This window comes from Acinonyx jubatus, chromosome A3 (assembly GCF_027475565.1).
Source record: "Acinonyx jubatus isolate Ajub_Pintada_27869175 chromosome A3, VMU_Ajub_asm_v1.0, whole genome shotgun sequence".
In the NCBI taxonomy this organism is placed as follows: Eukaryota; Metazoa; Chordata; class Mammalia; order Carnivora; family Felidae; genus Acinonyx; species Acinonyx jubatus.
In genome coordinates this window covers 17,635,119-17,650,214 of record NC_069388.1, presented here as the reverse complement: position 1 = coordinate 17,650,214, position 15,096 = coordinate 17,635,119, and the positions used below count along the sequence as shown (strand labels likewise).

The following is a 15,096-nucleotide window of genomic DNA, read 5'->3' as shown; positions in this document are numbered from 1 at the left end:
TATCCTGAGAGTTGAGACCAGAAATGCTATACACACAATTGGTGAGATGTTAAAAGATTCAGGTTGACTACATCATGGTAGACAAAGGCTGTTAGAGACTCTTGTTCTAGTCAGACCACGTGGTCAACATTTTGTATGAGGTAACTTTGTCCTCTCTGTATTTATGTTGCTTTGAAGGCTGTACAGACTGATATTTGGCAGGGATAATACTGTGTGTGACCTGTGCATGGTGTGAAGGTCCATTACAATATCTCCCTCCCTCACCTTCTAGCACTGAATATTAGGCACAGTCACATACAAGTACTGTCACTGTTCTTGTTCAGGCCTCATCATCCTTTGCTGGGACCACTGCAGTAGCCTCTCGACTGGTCCCTCTGCCTCCAATCTCTCCCAGTCAGATCCACCCTCCCAATCAGCTACCCTCATGATCTTTCCAAAATGGACATCTGATCATGCCCATCCCCCACCAACCTGGCTTACTCCATGTCCCCAGATGGGTACTCGGTGATTTCCGGTTAAAAGAAGGTGGAATAACTTATCCATGCTGCTCATCAGTGACCCTGAGAAACTAACTCTATGGCTAAGAGTAATGGTGCTAGGCACCGTGAAAGGGTTTATGTAACTTTTTAAAACAACCCTATCTTTATTATTTTTACCATCTCAAAGGTGAAGAAACTGAAGCTTCGAGAGGTGAGGTAATGTGTTCAGGGCACCACAGCTGGGGTAGAAGCCCAGGCAGTCTGACTCCAGGGGGGCTCTAACTGCTCTGCACCACTGCCTTCATCAAACTATGCATCAGAGGTGATTATAGAAACGTTAAAGCTCATTGTTGAGCAAAAGGCAAAGACCTTGCATGCCTCCCTACCTCTGCACAAAACATGCTCTCCTGCAGGCTCAGTGCCACTAAGGGTTTTGGCCCACACGGGCCCTGCTTGGCAGGTGCTCACCTTATAATACCTGCAGCCCTAGAAGTGGGGTCTGGCCGAAGTCATGATGCCTCAAACCGTGCTTCCTGTGTGACCAGAGTAGCCTGGGGCCCCTTTGGGCCCCGAGCTGGCTGCTCCCCAAACCCTGAGGGCACTTACAGGATATGATGTTTCCATATCGATTCTTATTGCGGTTTTCATCCTCTTTGGCTGTGTCCCATGACGCTGTCTGCCCCTCTGGCAAGGCCTAAAAGAGAAGGAGAGAGTGGTTAGAATGGCCTGAAATAAGGACTTTATCCATGTGCTGCTGAGCCAGGTGGAGAAAGAGACCCATTGGGATGGGTGACTCAGTATAAAGGGTTCTGTGTTCTCAGATGTGACCTGGAGGGAACACAGACTTGGCCCCTCCATGGACTTAATCACTTGTTCATGACTCAAATGCCATTGATGTCTTGTGTGTGTCGTGGGCCCAAATCTGGCCCAGCAGGAGAGTCATTTGTTCATTAACCCATTTGTTCATTCGACATATTTATTGAGTCCCTAATATGCATCTGGCACTGTTCTAGGTACTCAGGATACAGAGAAATAGACAAAGTCCCCCTCAAACTTCCAGTCAACTGGAAGACATCACAAATGAGAGAGCAAACATATGGGATTTTAGATACCAGAAAGAGGCAAGAAAAGAAAAAAGCAGGGAAAAGGACAGTGATGGAAGATGTAAATGTCTTCAGATGATACAGTCTTGGAAGGCTTCTCTGAGAAGGTAACAGGTAACTAACTTCTTAATGATGCAAAAAATCCAGTCATGCCAAAAGCAGAATGTGTCTTCCAGGCAGAGGGAATAGCAGGTGCAAAGGTGGTAACAAATGACCATATTCAAGGATGAGGCAGGGAGGGGGGTGATGGAAGCAACTGGACAGGCTGGGACAGTTCAGGTTATATAAGGCATTGTGGTCACCAGTAATGAGGTGGGTATTACTCTAAGTAAGATGGGAAGACCACTGAGAGATGTGTCGTACAGTTGGCTGATCTGATTTATGTTTTACAAAGCATGCTCTGGCTCACATACGGGATACAGGCTCTAGGAGGCCGGGGGAGGAAGCAGGGAGATCAGTTAGGAAGTTGTTGCAATAGTCTAGGTAAGAGATGATGGTACCTTGGACCTTTTACCAGGATGGTGGCAGTGGACGTGGTTAGAAGTGATCACTGTCAGGACGTTCCACTGAATATTGCAGATTTTGGTTCCCTCAGAAACACACTGGGAAACAAGCATTTGAATATAAGATCTTATCTGGGAGGCAATCCTAAGGCCCATGGGTGGAAGACTGGGGGAAGTGAGGCAATCAAGGGAAGGAAGTTGGTCCAGGGTACCTCAATGAGCAGGTCACTGCTGTGTCCACCCAGGGTTTGATCTCACAGGCCCATCTCATGCTGGAGTATTTACCCATCAATTCCGATATACCATTGGTTGAGGACAACTCTTAGGAAATCCCTTGGCACTTCTGCTATGCTCTGCAGGCAAGGTGTGCATATTCTTTTGTGTTAAGGAAGTCCTTAGGCGAAAAGCCACAGGTGCTTCTGGAAGGCGGGCATTGAGTGAGCATGAGTGGGAACACTGAGAGTAGAGGGGACACGGGCAGGCCACCAACACATCTGCTGTAGGTGTGGACTATGAGGGAAGGGGGTGTGAAGGCTGACTCTCAGACTGCTGGCCTGAAGAACTGAGTGGAGGGCCAGGCCATTTGTGGAGATGGAGAAGAAACAGATGGGGAGAAAGAGAGGTGGGGAGGCGGGAATTCTGTGCTGTGTTTTGGGTACACAAAGTGCTCAGAACAGTGGCTCGCCCTTGTCGAGGACAGTGTGCTTCTTGAGATGTTCCGGCAACAGCAGCCATGTTGAGGCTGATTACTTGACGTCCAAGCTGAGATGCTGAGAAGGAGGCTGGAGGCAGAGGTTCACAGTCACAGGGGGAGGGAAGGTATGGGAGTCATCAGTCCAAGAGGAGACAGACAAGTCAACCGCCATGTGGAGCAATCAACAGAGTTATGAGCCAAGTGTCACCGAGACACAGGGGAGGGGGCAGTCACTTATACAGGGAAGGAAGGTGGGCATTTAAGGGAGCAGGAGCCACTTTAGGAAGTCTGCAGAAGCATGAAGGCCAGGCTACATTTTGATTTCTGTTCCCACCCTGCACCCTGTAGAGTGGGCTGAATGCCCTGCTCATGGGCGCCACACTGCTTCTGAGGCTGGATTTGCATTGCCCTCCATCTACACAGCACCCTGTCTGCAGTGCAGGGGAGCGGAGCGTCCACTCATCTTGTTGCACTGGCCTTGCCTTTGCTCATCCATCCCTTACCATGTTCAGCCAAGACAAGCAGTGTGTGAGCCGAGTGGTCAGAAATTCCACCCATCAGTGGGCTGTGTTTTATAGGCAAGCGGGACCACTGTCTGTTCAAAGCCCAGCCCATCCACGATACCCCCTTTCTTGCTTCCAGGCTCCCATGTGTTAATAAGCCAATCTGGGTGGGTCTTCTAGAGAAGAGGCTGGCAGACTTTCTGTAATGTCAGAGAGGGGGCAGCTTGGGCTTTGCAGGCCACGTTCTCTGTTGTAACCACTCATCCTCTACTGTTGCAGAGCAAATGCAGTCACAGACAAAATGCAAACACATGGGCGTGGCTTTGTTCTGATGAAGCTGTATTTACCACGGTGGGCGTTGGACTGGATGTAGCCTGTGGCTGTATGTTGCTGACCTTTTTTTTCTAGAAGCATAACCATGATCCTCAACTACGCGGTGCCTGGGTAGGTAGAACTGGTGCTCATTCTGCTATCTGGCTATTCCAGGTGGAATGCAGACGGGGTGGGAGGCCCTTGAGGGGGCTGCCTGGCTAAGCTGTGTTCTCCGACTTAGCTCGCCCCAGGGTTTCAGACCGGGGCACCCGAGTGTCTTCCCAGCCATTAAGTGATCAGCATTTTGTTGTTTGTGTGGCCTAAACCCTCAGGCACCCTGGAGGAGAAGCTAAGCAGGTTCTAGGCTCTGGGTACCAGTCTCTGCCCTAAACGTGAGTGTGACAAAAGTACTATGGAGGTAAGAAAGTGCTCATTTTACAAATGGAGGGCCCGTCTCTCCTTTTTCTCCTCTCTCCTCCTCCTCTTACTCCTCACTACAAATGACCATCACCCCGCATCCCTCTTGCACCAGCACGGGACATCTCTAGACCTCATGTGGTTCTTGCTTTTGCATGTTAACTCCTGGAACAAAGGTCCCAGCCCTGGGCCTCCTCCCCCAGCCAGGTAGTGCCAGATGTTTCAGACAAGCTGCCAAGCCTGTACATTCTTGACTCTCTGCAATGGTGAGCTGTGCTGTCTCACTGGCAATGTTGGGCTTCTCAAGGTTTGAGCTGATACTCTGGGGTGGATTTTCTTTCTTTCTTTAAAAAAAAAATTTCTTTAACGTTTATTTATTTTTGAGTCAGAGAGAGACAGAGCATGAACAGGGGAGGGTCAGAGAGAGGGAGACACAGAATCTGAAACAGGCTCCAGGCTCTGAGCTGTCAGCACAGAGCCCGACGCGGGGCTCGAACTCACGGACTGTGAGATCCTGACCTGAGCCGAAGTCGGCCGCTTCACCGACTGAGCCACCCAGGCGCCCCTCTTTCTTTTTTTAAAAAATGTTTATTTTGAGAGAGAGAGCAAGTGCAAGCAGGGGAGGGGCAGAGAGAGAGGGGGAGAGAATCCCCTTGGGGCTTGATCCCATGAATTATGAGATCATCACCTGAGCTGAAACCAAGAGTAAGATGCTTAACTGAGTGAGCCACCAAGAAGCCCATCTGGGGGTGGATTTTCTCATTTTTTAAGTGTTTTTTTTTTTTTTTTTGAGAGAGACGCAGAGTGAGTGGGGGAGAGACAGAGAGAGAGGGAGGCAGAGAATCTGAAGCAGGCTCTAGGCTCTGAGCTGTCAGCACAGAGCCCGATGTGGGGCTCAAACTCAGGAGCCTGGAGATCATGACCTGAGCGGAAGTCAGACGCTTAACCAGCTGAGCCACCCTGGCGCCTCCTAGGCATGGATTTTCTATGCAAAACCCTCTGTGATAAAAGCCAATTGTTCATTCAATTATATCCACCTAAAAGTGGTCTGAAGCCAAGAACAGGACACTCCAAATAGTTTCATAATGATGTTTTTGGAAAAAATCTGTTGAATACCTACTCTGTGCTACGATTTAGGTTACAGTTAGCTTAAGGTTTTGTTATGGCTGTACATTAGAACCATCTGGGGAAGCTTTAAAAAAAAAAAACTCCCAAAGCCACAGCCTATTAAATTCAATCAGACTCTCTAGGGATGGGACACAGGTATCAGCAGTGTTTAAACTCCCTGGGCGATTCTAATGAGCAGCCATGGTTCTTGCAAATAGCAAATTTACCTGGAGAGACACTTTCCCATGAGTCTCCTCACTGGTTTCTCTTGCTTTGGTTTTGTCCCCTCCAATCCATTCTTTACTATAATCAGAGAGATCTTTCTAAAATGCGGATAGGACCCAGTTACTCCCCTTGCCATTATCTTCAGCATACATTCCAAAGTCTTTAATACAGGGTCCTTAATGACTTCACCCTACATGCCCCTCCAGCCTCATTTCTTGTCCTTATATTAACGTTCCACAGATAAAGAACCAAATGTAATGCCACAGACAATTTCAGGTGTTTCAAACTTCTGAGACTGAATTTATACATGCTGTTCCCTCTGCTTAAAATTCTCTTCCACCTGAGTCTGTCTGGTAAACTCCTACATACCCTACAAAACCCAACTCAAAAATCTGTTTTGTGAAACCTTCCTTGCTCACTCTCCCACCACTCTGCTTCATTCCCAGCTAGTAAATCACTTCTATTATCAGATGGGCTTGTTTATATCTATTAATTTGAAAATCTTGTCTCTTAACTTGTTGATGGGCTATTCCAGAAAAAGCATCTTATTCATGTCTGAATACTGGCCTTGTACTTCATATGTGCCTGAATCCCCTTTGGAATAAATGAATAGATTGGGCAGATGGCTGAAAACATTAGTGGGTGGGATGGCTTCTGCATATTCTCTGGAATCTCAGAGGCGTAAGTGACTTTGAAAATCATCTGGTTGTGTTCCCTCCCCTAGTGGCCTTCTAGGCAGCTGATAAGCTGATGCATAGCATGTGCTACTTGGATACCCTCAGCAACAGAGAGCTTACTTCCCCATAATGCTTCCAGTCCCACTTTTGGACAGCTTGGACAGTGTTTTGTGTCCTCTGCCTCCATGTACTTTGCCCTGTTCCACGGGGGCCCCACGGCATAAGCATGTACCTTCTGTGCTGTGACACTGCAGAGATCTGATGAAGGTCCCTGTCCACCCGCAACGTCCTTAAATGGCAATTTGGGAGTCCTGTCAAATCTGCCATGGCCCTCAGGATGCACCCAGCATTCAGATACCATCTGGAAAACCTTAAGCTAAACAAAAGCAGTTGTGATGAGTGGCCCTACTCTGTGGGAAACCACATGGGCCTCTGCCACAGCTCTGGGAGCCTATGTCCCTTGGTGGGGCTGGGCTGGGGGAAGGTGTGAGCCCAGGGGCTGTGATGCTGTTGACCTAGGCAGAGGAGGCAAGGTCTAACAGAGCCTCCCAGGAGTGAGCTGTAATGACCCCCTTATTGGCTGACTTTGATCACACATCAATTTCCCTTTTTAGGGAGCTGCAGTGTAATAGGGGATAATCTCCTGAAGGAAAAAAAATAAGAGGGGGTAAAAGTATGAGGGAGACTTCTCTCCATCTTCAAAGGGAGCCAGCCAAGGGGCATTATTTTTACATTAGCAGCTAGTTACAGTAGATTGACCGGGGAATGGTGGCAGTCATTAGGAGCTAATCACATTCTTTTCAGACCAAAATTGCCATCTCATTATATTCATCCATTATCACTCTCGGCTTCCCTCTTCTCCTCTTCTCCTGAGGGTGTGGGCTCTATTTCACACTCTTCTCTGTGTGTGGATATGTTTCCTACACTTCAACAGTGTTGCTGTTCTAAGGCAATCATTTTCATTTTCTTTTTCTTTCTTTCTTTCTTTCTTTCTTTCTTTCTTTCTTTCTTTCTTTTCTTTCTTTCTTTTCTTTTCTTTTCTTTTCTTTTCTTTTCTTTTCTTTTCTTTTCTCCTTCCTTCCTCCCTCCCTCCCTCCCTCCCTTCCTTTTTCTTTTTTTTTTTCGGTCCCGAAGGATGCATTTGGGGATGTCCTCATCCCTGGAGGTCTGAGCTGTGGTATTCATAGAATCCTCAAAAGTCACACCTGGAAGGTTCTTTTGAGAAAACTATTGCCTCACTTTAGAGATCAGTCAAGTAAGGTCCAGAAACAGGAAATGACTTGACTAGGAATGCAAGCTGAGTGAATCTGCCCCTGCTGCCTCCTTCCCACCCTCCCTCTCTTCCTCCTTTCCGCGGTGACCATCTGGATGTTAGGTCCCAGAAATAACGGCAATGGTCACGGCACACAAGATCTCATGAACTCTGCTCTAGTTGTGGGAAGGTGTGGACAATAAACAGACAAGATAATAACTGCTTAGAACCAGTGCTGTAAAGGCGATAAATAAGGGGCCGGGAGAGACAACTAGGAAGAAGGGACCATTCAGATTGAGTGGATTGTGCAGGACCTTTCAAAACGGAGACATTTGAGAAGGAAAGAAATAGCCCATGACTTCCAGCAGCTGGCCTGGCACTCAAAGCTGGACCTTGCTGTGTTACTGTTGTACATAAACAATTTTGCAAAATTGCAACACCAGACAAGGCTTCTCTGAGACCAGGTCGGGGCAAGGCAAAAACATGACCACTGTGTAGTCATATCTAAACACAGAAACATATGAACATTGTCCAAACCATAAATAAATAAATAAATAAATAAATAAATAAATAAATAAATAAATAACATCCCCCTATCCTGGCTAATATAAGTTATGGCTGCTTCTCTGCCACTTATATCTTTGGCTTCTGTCTGGCGTCCCTTTCTTAGAGTTAAGATCTATCAAGGTACCCAATCTTACCACTTCCTAACAACATCCAATCCAGAACAAAGCCCCAAATCACCTGACATAGCCCATAGCCTGGGAGGCCTTTCTCACATCCTCTTCCTGAGATGTCCTGCAGGTTTTAAACCCGGCTTGTTCAACTCCAGGTGTATTCCTACTTGTCTCTTATGGACACCTTTGGGTTGAAAACTAAATGATGAGCAGCAGCCAGCCATGGCAAGAGCTGGGGGAAGAATGTTCCAGGGCTGAGGGAAGAGCAAGTGCAGAGGTCTTGAGATGGAATGAGCTTGGTGTGTTCTAGAACTTGAAGGGGCATTCTCCGGGGCCTGGAGGATGAGAGCAAGCGAGTGATGCAAAATGTGGATGGGGAGGGTATAGCTCAGAATGGCAGTCAGTGGACCAACACCAAGAATATGTTTTCTTCTAGGTCGATGAAAATGCTTTGAACATTTTTTAAGGTGAGGAGGCTGAGCCAGTACCAGCAGCATGATAAGCGGTAAGAGCTCTTGTGTCTCAAACCCTCCCTTCATCGTTGTTCACGGGCTTCACAGACTTTGGGATAAAATTATTTTCTGGTGCCTACTCCAGACTAACTCTCCCTGTGGCTGCAACCCACCTGCCCACCCATCTGTCCTCGCTCCCAGCCATGGAACTCAGTTAAGCCAGACACTCATTGTACCTATCGAGACCACAGTAGGGGTCATGGGCTCTGCTGTGCTGAATCAGTTCATAGGCTTGTTCAACCTACCTATTTCCCCACTTACTACTTCTGGTCCCTGCTCTAAGAATTGCCCCCTGATGCCTGGCTGGTTCCTTCTACCTATTGGTTTGGCCCTCCTGAGATATGAGGGTCCTTTCTGGAGCTTGCTATCCTTCTTTGGACACTCTTCGTTGTACCTACGCTCCTTTGAGTTATGCCCAAATAGTGAGACGTCAAAACACAGAGCTTCCAAGAGCAACTCACCTCCAATTCAAGGCTGAGAGTGTCCTGGTCCATTTCATTTACCTGTTCACTCACTATCCTCAGCAGATTCTGTCACTTATGATTCCCCTCTTCCTCCCTTTAGCTTGACTGTATTCCTGGAGATAATTGGATATGATATGCCCTGGGGTACAGCAAAACCAGGCCCAGAGAATGCTGACCAGGCAGTTCCTGGCTGATGCCTTGGGGCACAGCCGAGGGCCTCCTTCCTGCCTAAGCAGTCCAGCTGGCCAGGACTTCCCTGCATCCCTGCCCACCATGGCATTCTCTCAGTGGAGGGAAGACTCCAGAGAGTCTTTACCAAGAATGCACCATTTTACCTGGGTCTTTCATTCATTTATCTTGTCAAGAATACCTCTTGCCCACCCACTGTGCATATGAGTCAGGGGAAAGGCAGGGCTTTGCAAAAGGCAGACACACTAGAATGAATATTCCATCACTTCCAGTCTCAATAAACTTTCTAAAAGTTGAGTCAATAGTACACCCTTCACAGCTCTGCCATGTTTCTGAGCCAGGCCTCCAGGCTGGGTGGCTCAGTGGGTGAGAACAGCTGCTCTGCTTTGCTGCACCTGTGACACTGGGGCAAAGAGAAAGTGGCTATTTCTATGCTCAGCGCTCAGAACAGTGACCACTAAGAATGATTTGTAGCCCAGCAAGCCGGAAAAAAAAAAAACACCCTTCAGGTTAGGGTGGGGGAAAGGTTTGACTATTTTTTTTGACCATGGAACTCTCATATATCCTGTTGTTTACATGACTCTGTGCATTTGTTAAAATTCATAGAGCGGTACACCTCCCTCCTTCCCCACAAAATGGATTTTATAGCATGCAAATTAGAAAAATGAAAAACAAATACACCCCATGGAGTTCTCTGATGATTAGAAACTACCCAAAATAGCTGGTGGGCTCCTAACACCATGCCTGGCACACAGTAGGTGTGGGAGACTCTTCCATCCCAGTCTTGCCCAAGAATGTGCTCTTGAGTGCCTGTGGCTGACTTCTGGAATTTACTCCCTGCCTCCCTTTGATCGGAAACATCCAGTTTACTGTCACAAGACCAAACATGGGGGCTCCTTACAACATCCATCCTGGTTTGCCTTGGACCACAGGACTCCCCAAGATGTATGACTTTTGTTTTAAAACTGGGACCATCCTGGGCACCTGGGTGGCTCATTCGGTTAAGCATCTGATTCTTGATCTCGGCTGAGGTCGTGATCTCATGGTTTGTGAGTTCGAGCTCCATGTTGGGCTCTGGGCTGTCAGTGTGGAGCCTGCTTGGGATTTTCTCTCCCTCTCTCTCTACCCCATTTGTGTTCTCTCTCTTTCTCTCTCAAAATAAATAAATAAACTTAAAAAAATTAAAAAACACCTTGGACCATCCTGGACAAACCAGGACAAATCGTTCACCCTAGAAACAGGTAAGAGTGAGTATTCAGGAAGTGAGAAAGAGTTGTATGAGCTGTTCAGGAAGCCCAAGGTCTCATCTCAACTGAGGTCCATGAGTTCGGTAAACACCCACACTTACTGAAGTCCACGGTTAGCTGGTAGATGGCAAGGGCCGCCGTGGATGGCTGTACTGGTTGTGCACAAAGCAAGAGCATCACATCTAAGGAAGCATGATACATCTGGTAGGCATGTAAATTTCTGGATGTATTATGAACAGGCATCTTGAGACAGGTGAACCTTTCGCTATTTCACTCTAAGGAGCTGCATGAATTAGTGGTGGCCCTGGCAGAGGCTAAGCTCGCAATGAATGCTTCTTTCTGGGCTGAAAACCACATGCCTTAGGGATTATAAATGTGGATAGAGAAGGCAGGAGAGGATGACTGATGATATCTACTCAGAGTGGCATCAGGAGAGCAAATATTATTGCGACCATGTCACTAAATAGACGGTAATTTATGAGTTCTGCTGGGGAAGCTGAGTAGAAAATCAGATGGCAGCAAGATGGGGTATTTGTCTGTGACAGGAGCTTTGATCAAGGTGGAATAGCTGAGTACACGTGTGTCTGTGTGCAGAGTCACAAAGCACCATTTAAAAAGTCCCCTGAAAAGCTACAAGGTCTCTTTTAAAAACAAATTTTAGGGCAGTGTTTCTCAAACTGGTAGTGATTCAAATCTCCTTACAGAATTTGGTTAAATGCAGAGGGCTGGGTCCTGTCCCGTGTCAATGATGGGACCTATGTCCTATCATTGTGTCCTAATGTTCTTTACTAACTCTCCAGGTGATTCTGACACCCATCACAGTTTGAGAGCCACTGCCTTCGGCAGTAAGGTAAACAGAAACAACACGTTCCTGGGGAAGAGTCAACTTAGATTTTAAGGCAGATACTCAGTGTACCTATAGAGACAGCGAGAGATGTGCGAGTCTTTCTACGTTGGTATCTTTCTTTAAGCAATACTGCTTCCCACCCCCTGCCCCCTGCCCCGGATGGAACTATTCTTAATTACAAAGATTTCTGCCAGCACTCTGTAATTCCATTAAGTTAATAGTTAGTATTTATATACTATTTTGCAGATGCTTCAGAGAAGAGAGATGAGTAAGACCCGGTCCATGCCTTCATGAGGCCGATAGTCTAACAAAGAAGCTCACACTAGGGTCTCTCTTTTCCTCCCAGCTCTGAGACCATGATCTGGGGGATTCCTGCATCCCATTCTAGGCTACAGACTGTTGGACCCCTCCACATACTGTCTCTGTCTTCATGCACGAGCTTCTGCGTGGCTGTCTCTGGGCCAACAGCTCTCCCTGAAACAGAGTCAGCCAGAGTTGAGGGAGGGCTGTTAAACTACTGCCTTGTTAATTCTGTCCAGGAAAACTAGGCAAAGGGTGTGAATTCCCTACCTGGCTTCATTTTTATTTCTCTTTTTTCATGGGCAAACAACTATGTTTCCCTTCTAAGAAGTGGTTTGAAACATGTCAATGATTTTTTTCCAAGACCCTGAGCACAAGATTCCCTCTGCCACCCCTCCTTTTCCTCTACCCAGCCTTCTTCTACTCTTCTTCAATGCAGTGTCTCATTTTCTGTCAAGATTCTGATTGATCTTGACAGTAATAACTGACAAAAAGCAAAAATAAACAATACTACCACCCTCCCACACACTCATCCTGGACTGCCCTTCCCCACATGATACAAAGCATTTTAACTAGAGTTTGTTATAGAAGTACATGGTGTACTAAGACCACGATCTTCCTTTAACGTAGGGTTTCTTATTTCCTTTGCTGAGCTTTCTAATGATCTCTAGGTCTCCAAACAGTGTAAGGTAAGGTACACAGTAGGTACTCAGTAAGTGTTTCTGGCCAAATGAAGTGGAAGCTTCAGGAGTCCACTCCACACAGCCAAATATCTCACAGGAGATAAGTGGGGACCCAGGGAGGGAGCAATCTTGTCCAAGACCACCCAGCATGTCAGAAACAGACTGAAAACCAAGTCTTGACTCTTAGTCAAGGGAATTTTTCTCTGGTACCATCTGAAAATTGCTTGCTTGGTTGGGGAGGGCTCTCATACCAAACACAGAAAATACTGTTTTTTGGGTTCCAAACAGAATTCTAAGTAGAAAAATAAAAATAAGCTCAAAGGAAAACACTGCATTAATAGTCTCTCCTACATGAGTTTTATTCCTGCTAGAAAATCTTTCAAGTCTGAACCCACGTGGGTTACTGATATCTTTGGGCCACCCTCCGGAAATGGCCCGTTTTCTCCTCGATTTAACCCATGAGGAGTGGAGTGATATGAGCAGGTGGAATCCAAGTCTTCCTATTTTGGTCATTATGAGTTCCCACAGTTGGAGAACAGCCATGGTTTTCCCTTTCATGCCCTGGGGCATCTGCTAACTCCCCAGACCCCTCCTCAGAATCTCTCTTCTCACTCGTAAACTATTGAGGAGGTAGACCAGATCTCTCAGGAATCACCTGCAGTGGGATGCTCTGTGACTAACCTCATCAACCGAGGAGAGAAAAGTTGTGAAGGCTATTCTGCCTCTGTTCAGGTGGCTCCGAGCAGACAAGAGGGCACTGGGGCATCCTGAAGCATCCATCTTTATGGTTATGCCCCATCCGAAGGCTGCCTGCCAGTGTCACCCACAGACGACTAGCAGACACATGACAACACTGGCTTCACCCAACAGACCCCATGCACGCAGTGTGTCTGTCCAGAGCTGGAGAATGAACAAATGTTTGCTCTTCATTAGGCTGTATCCTATTCCTCACAGCTGTTCCTTGTTGCCTTAAATAGTCTTCATGGCGCTATAATAACCAGATACCTTCTGGTCACCCTACTGGGCTCATCATTCATTACGATGACAGACTGGCTGGATTGAACTGGGATTAATAGGCTTCCCTTCTCCCCATGACAAAGTCACCCCTTCCTGTTGTTCCTCATCTTCCTTGAGCCTGCTGCTCTTCTGACCACGATGATGTCTGGGCTTTAGGCAACTCTTCTCTCCAGCCAACATCTCTTAGCATTTGTTAGTGTGCTAAGACTTTTGTTTTGTAGCTGGGGAGGGTAGGAGAAACTGGGCTGGGAAAACAGGACAGGAAAGAGGGAAGAAGACTCTGCAGTCCAAGAAGCAGAAGCCCCTTAGTTTCAACATGGCTGTGCGCTATCACCTCTGTGAGTGGCTATCACATGCCCCATGGCATCAGATGTGACCAGCAGCAAGGAGAGTAGTGAGGTGATAGGTCTGGGGGCACAGGCAGGGCATGCTCTTGGGACTCCAAGGAGTCTCCTTAGGCCAGCATCCCTCAACCTTGAAAGTAATTATAGTTATCCGGAGAGCTTAGAAAATATAGATCTCTGGATCCCATCTCTAGGAATTCTAATTAATCTGAAGGACAGCCTAGGCATTGGCATTTTTAAAACTTCCTTAGGTAATTCTAATGTGTGGCCAAGACTGAAAACCTCCAAACTTCCTATTTGTATGACAGGTGAGGTTAATTAGCCTTGGGTCTCCTTGAGTTCCTAGGAACCCAAGGCCCCTGGTCAACCACGGTTGCTGGGACTTGACATGTAACTATGGGGGTGGCAGCCCCAGAAAGGGGTCTAGCTGGACTATCAGTCCAGGACAATCAGTTCCTCCTTAGGCTCACAAAATATGCAGGACATAAGCATTGTTTGGATCACTCTGACCAACCCCTTTTTTCCTTTATTGCATAAATATGGAAATGGAGGCCCAGAGCAGGAGAATGACCTGCCCAAGGTCACCCAGATACTTAATTAAAGAGATAGGACTTGAATCCAGGCATTTTGACTATTAACTCAGAACAACTCATATATGACTTCAAGTCATTGAACTTAAAATACATATTGAGAGACTCACGTTTACAGGCCAAAGAGCACGAACCGATTCTGTGTCTCTACAGGAGAGAACGTGTGTGGGCTTCTCTGGGCTCTAGGCCCAGTCTCCTGGTTTGAGCAATTCCATCTTTTCCTTCAATTACTGTCCCAGCTGCCTACCTGCCTCTGGTCTCCCTGCTCTGATCAATGCCAGACAGTTACATCTAGAATGTGAATTCAACTTTAAAAAAAGCTGCTCCGTTCCATGGCTCTGCATGACCTCTAGAATAGAATCCAAACTCCTTACTTAGCCTGAAAAATATCCCCTTGCTTCACCACCCCAGCCCACTCCTACTGATAGTTCCAGCCCTATCTCCCTCCATGCTTTGTATGCCAAACATAGTTTTTGTACCAAACTGCTTCTGGTTCTCATAATTCAACCTGCTATGCATACCTCCATGCCACAGACTCTTCTAGTCCCTCTGCCCAGAACAGCCTTCCCTGCTTTCGAATTTGGTGATTCGTATTTCTCAAGCTTTGGTTTAGGCTTTATGTGTTCCAGAAAGCCAACAGCCGTCCATCCCCAGGCTAGGTTTCATGCACACCACCCACAAGGGTTCCCACAGTACTCTATTGTGACTTTTTCTCAAGATACTGAGTGATCAGTTCATATGTATGTGTCTAAGAATAGGCTCTAAGTTCTCCCAGAAGGCAAGGGCTCTGTCTCCTCTCAGTTCCTAGAGCCTAGTACAACATCGGGCCTATGGAGAGTCCTCAAACATCTTTGAATTGACATTCCGCAAAGCTCATCCTTGGTTATCATCTCTGTCAATCAATGCTCACTTGCTTCGTGACCTCAAAGCAAGGGCTTGTGGCTTTAATATCAT

At 46.9% G+C, this 15,096-nt stretch overlaps 1 protein-coding gene and 1 non-coding gene across 14 annotated transcripts in view; one reads left to right on the top strand and one right to left on the bottom strand.

The window, feature by feature from the left end:
* The window catches only part of PTPRT (protein tyrosine phosphatase receptor type T), a 1,056,329-nt gene that overhangs the window by 77,545 nt on the left and 963,688 nt on the right, over positions 1 to 15,096 (bottom strand). For all 13 annotated transcript variants that reach the window (XM_027070121.2, XM_027070126.2, XM_053199941.1 and 10 more), the window contains one exon: positions 1,086 to 1,173. In XM_027070121.2, coding sequence (XP_026925922.1) covers positions 1,086 to 1,173 — 88 coding nt within the window. The remainder of the gene's footprint in view (positions 1 to 1,085; positions 1,174 to 15,096) is intronic.
* Positions 9,468 to 9,598, top strand: LOC113602638 (small nucleolar RNA SNORA43). Its single transcript, XR_003424118.1, has one exon. It is a non-coding gene; the product is annotated as a small nucleolar RNA SNORA43 (small nucleolar RNA).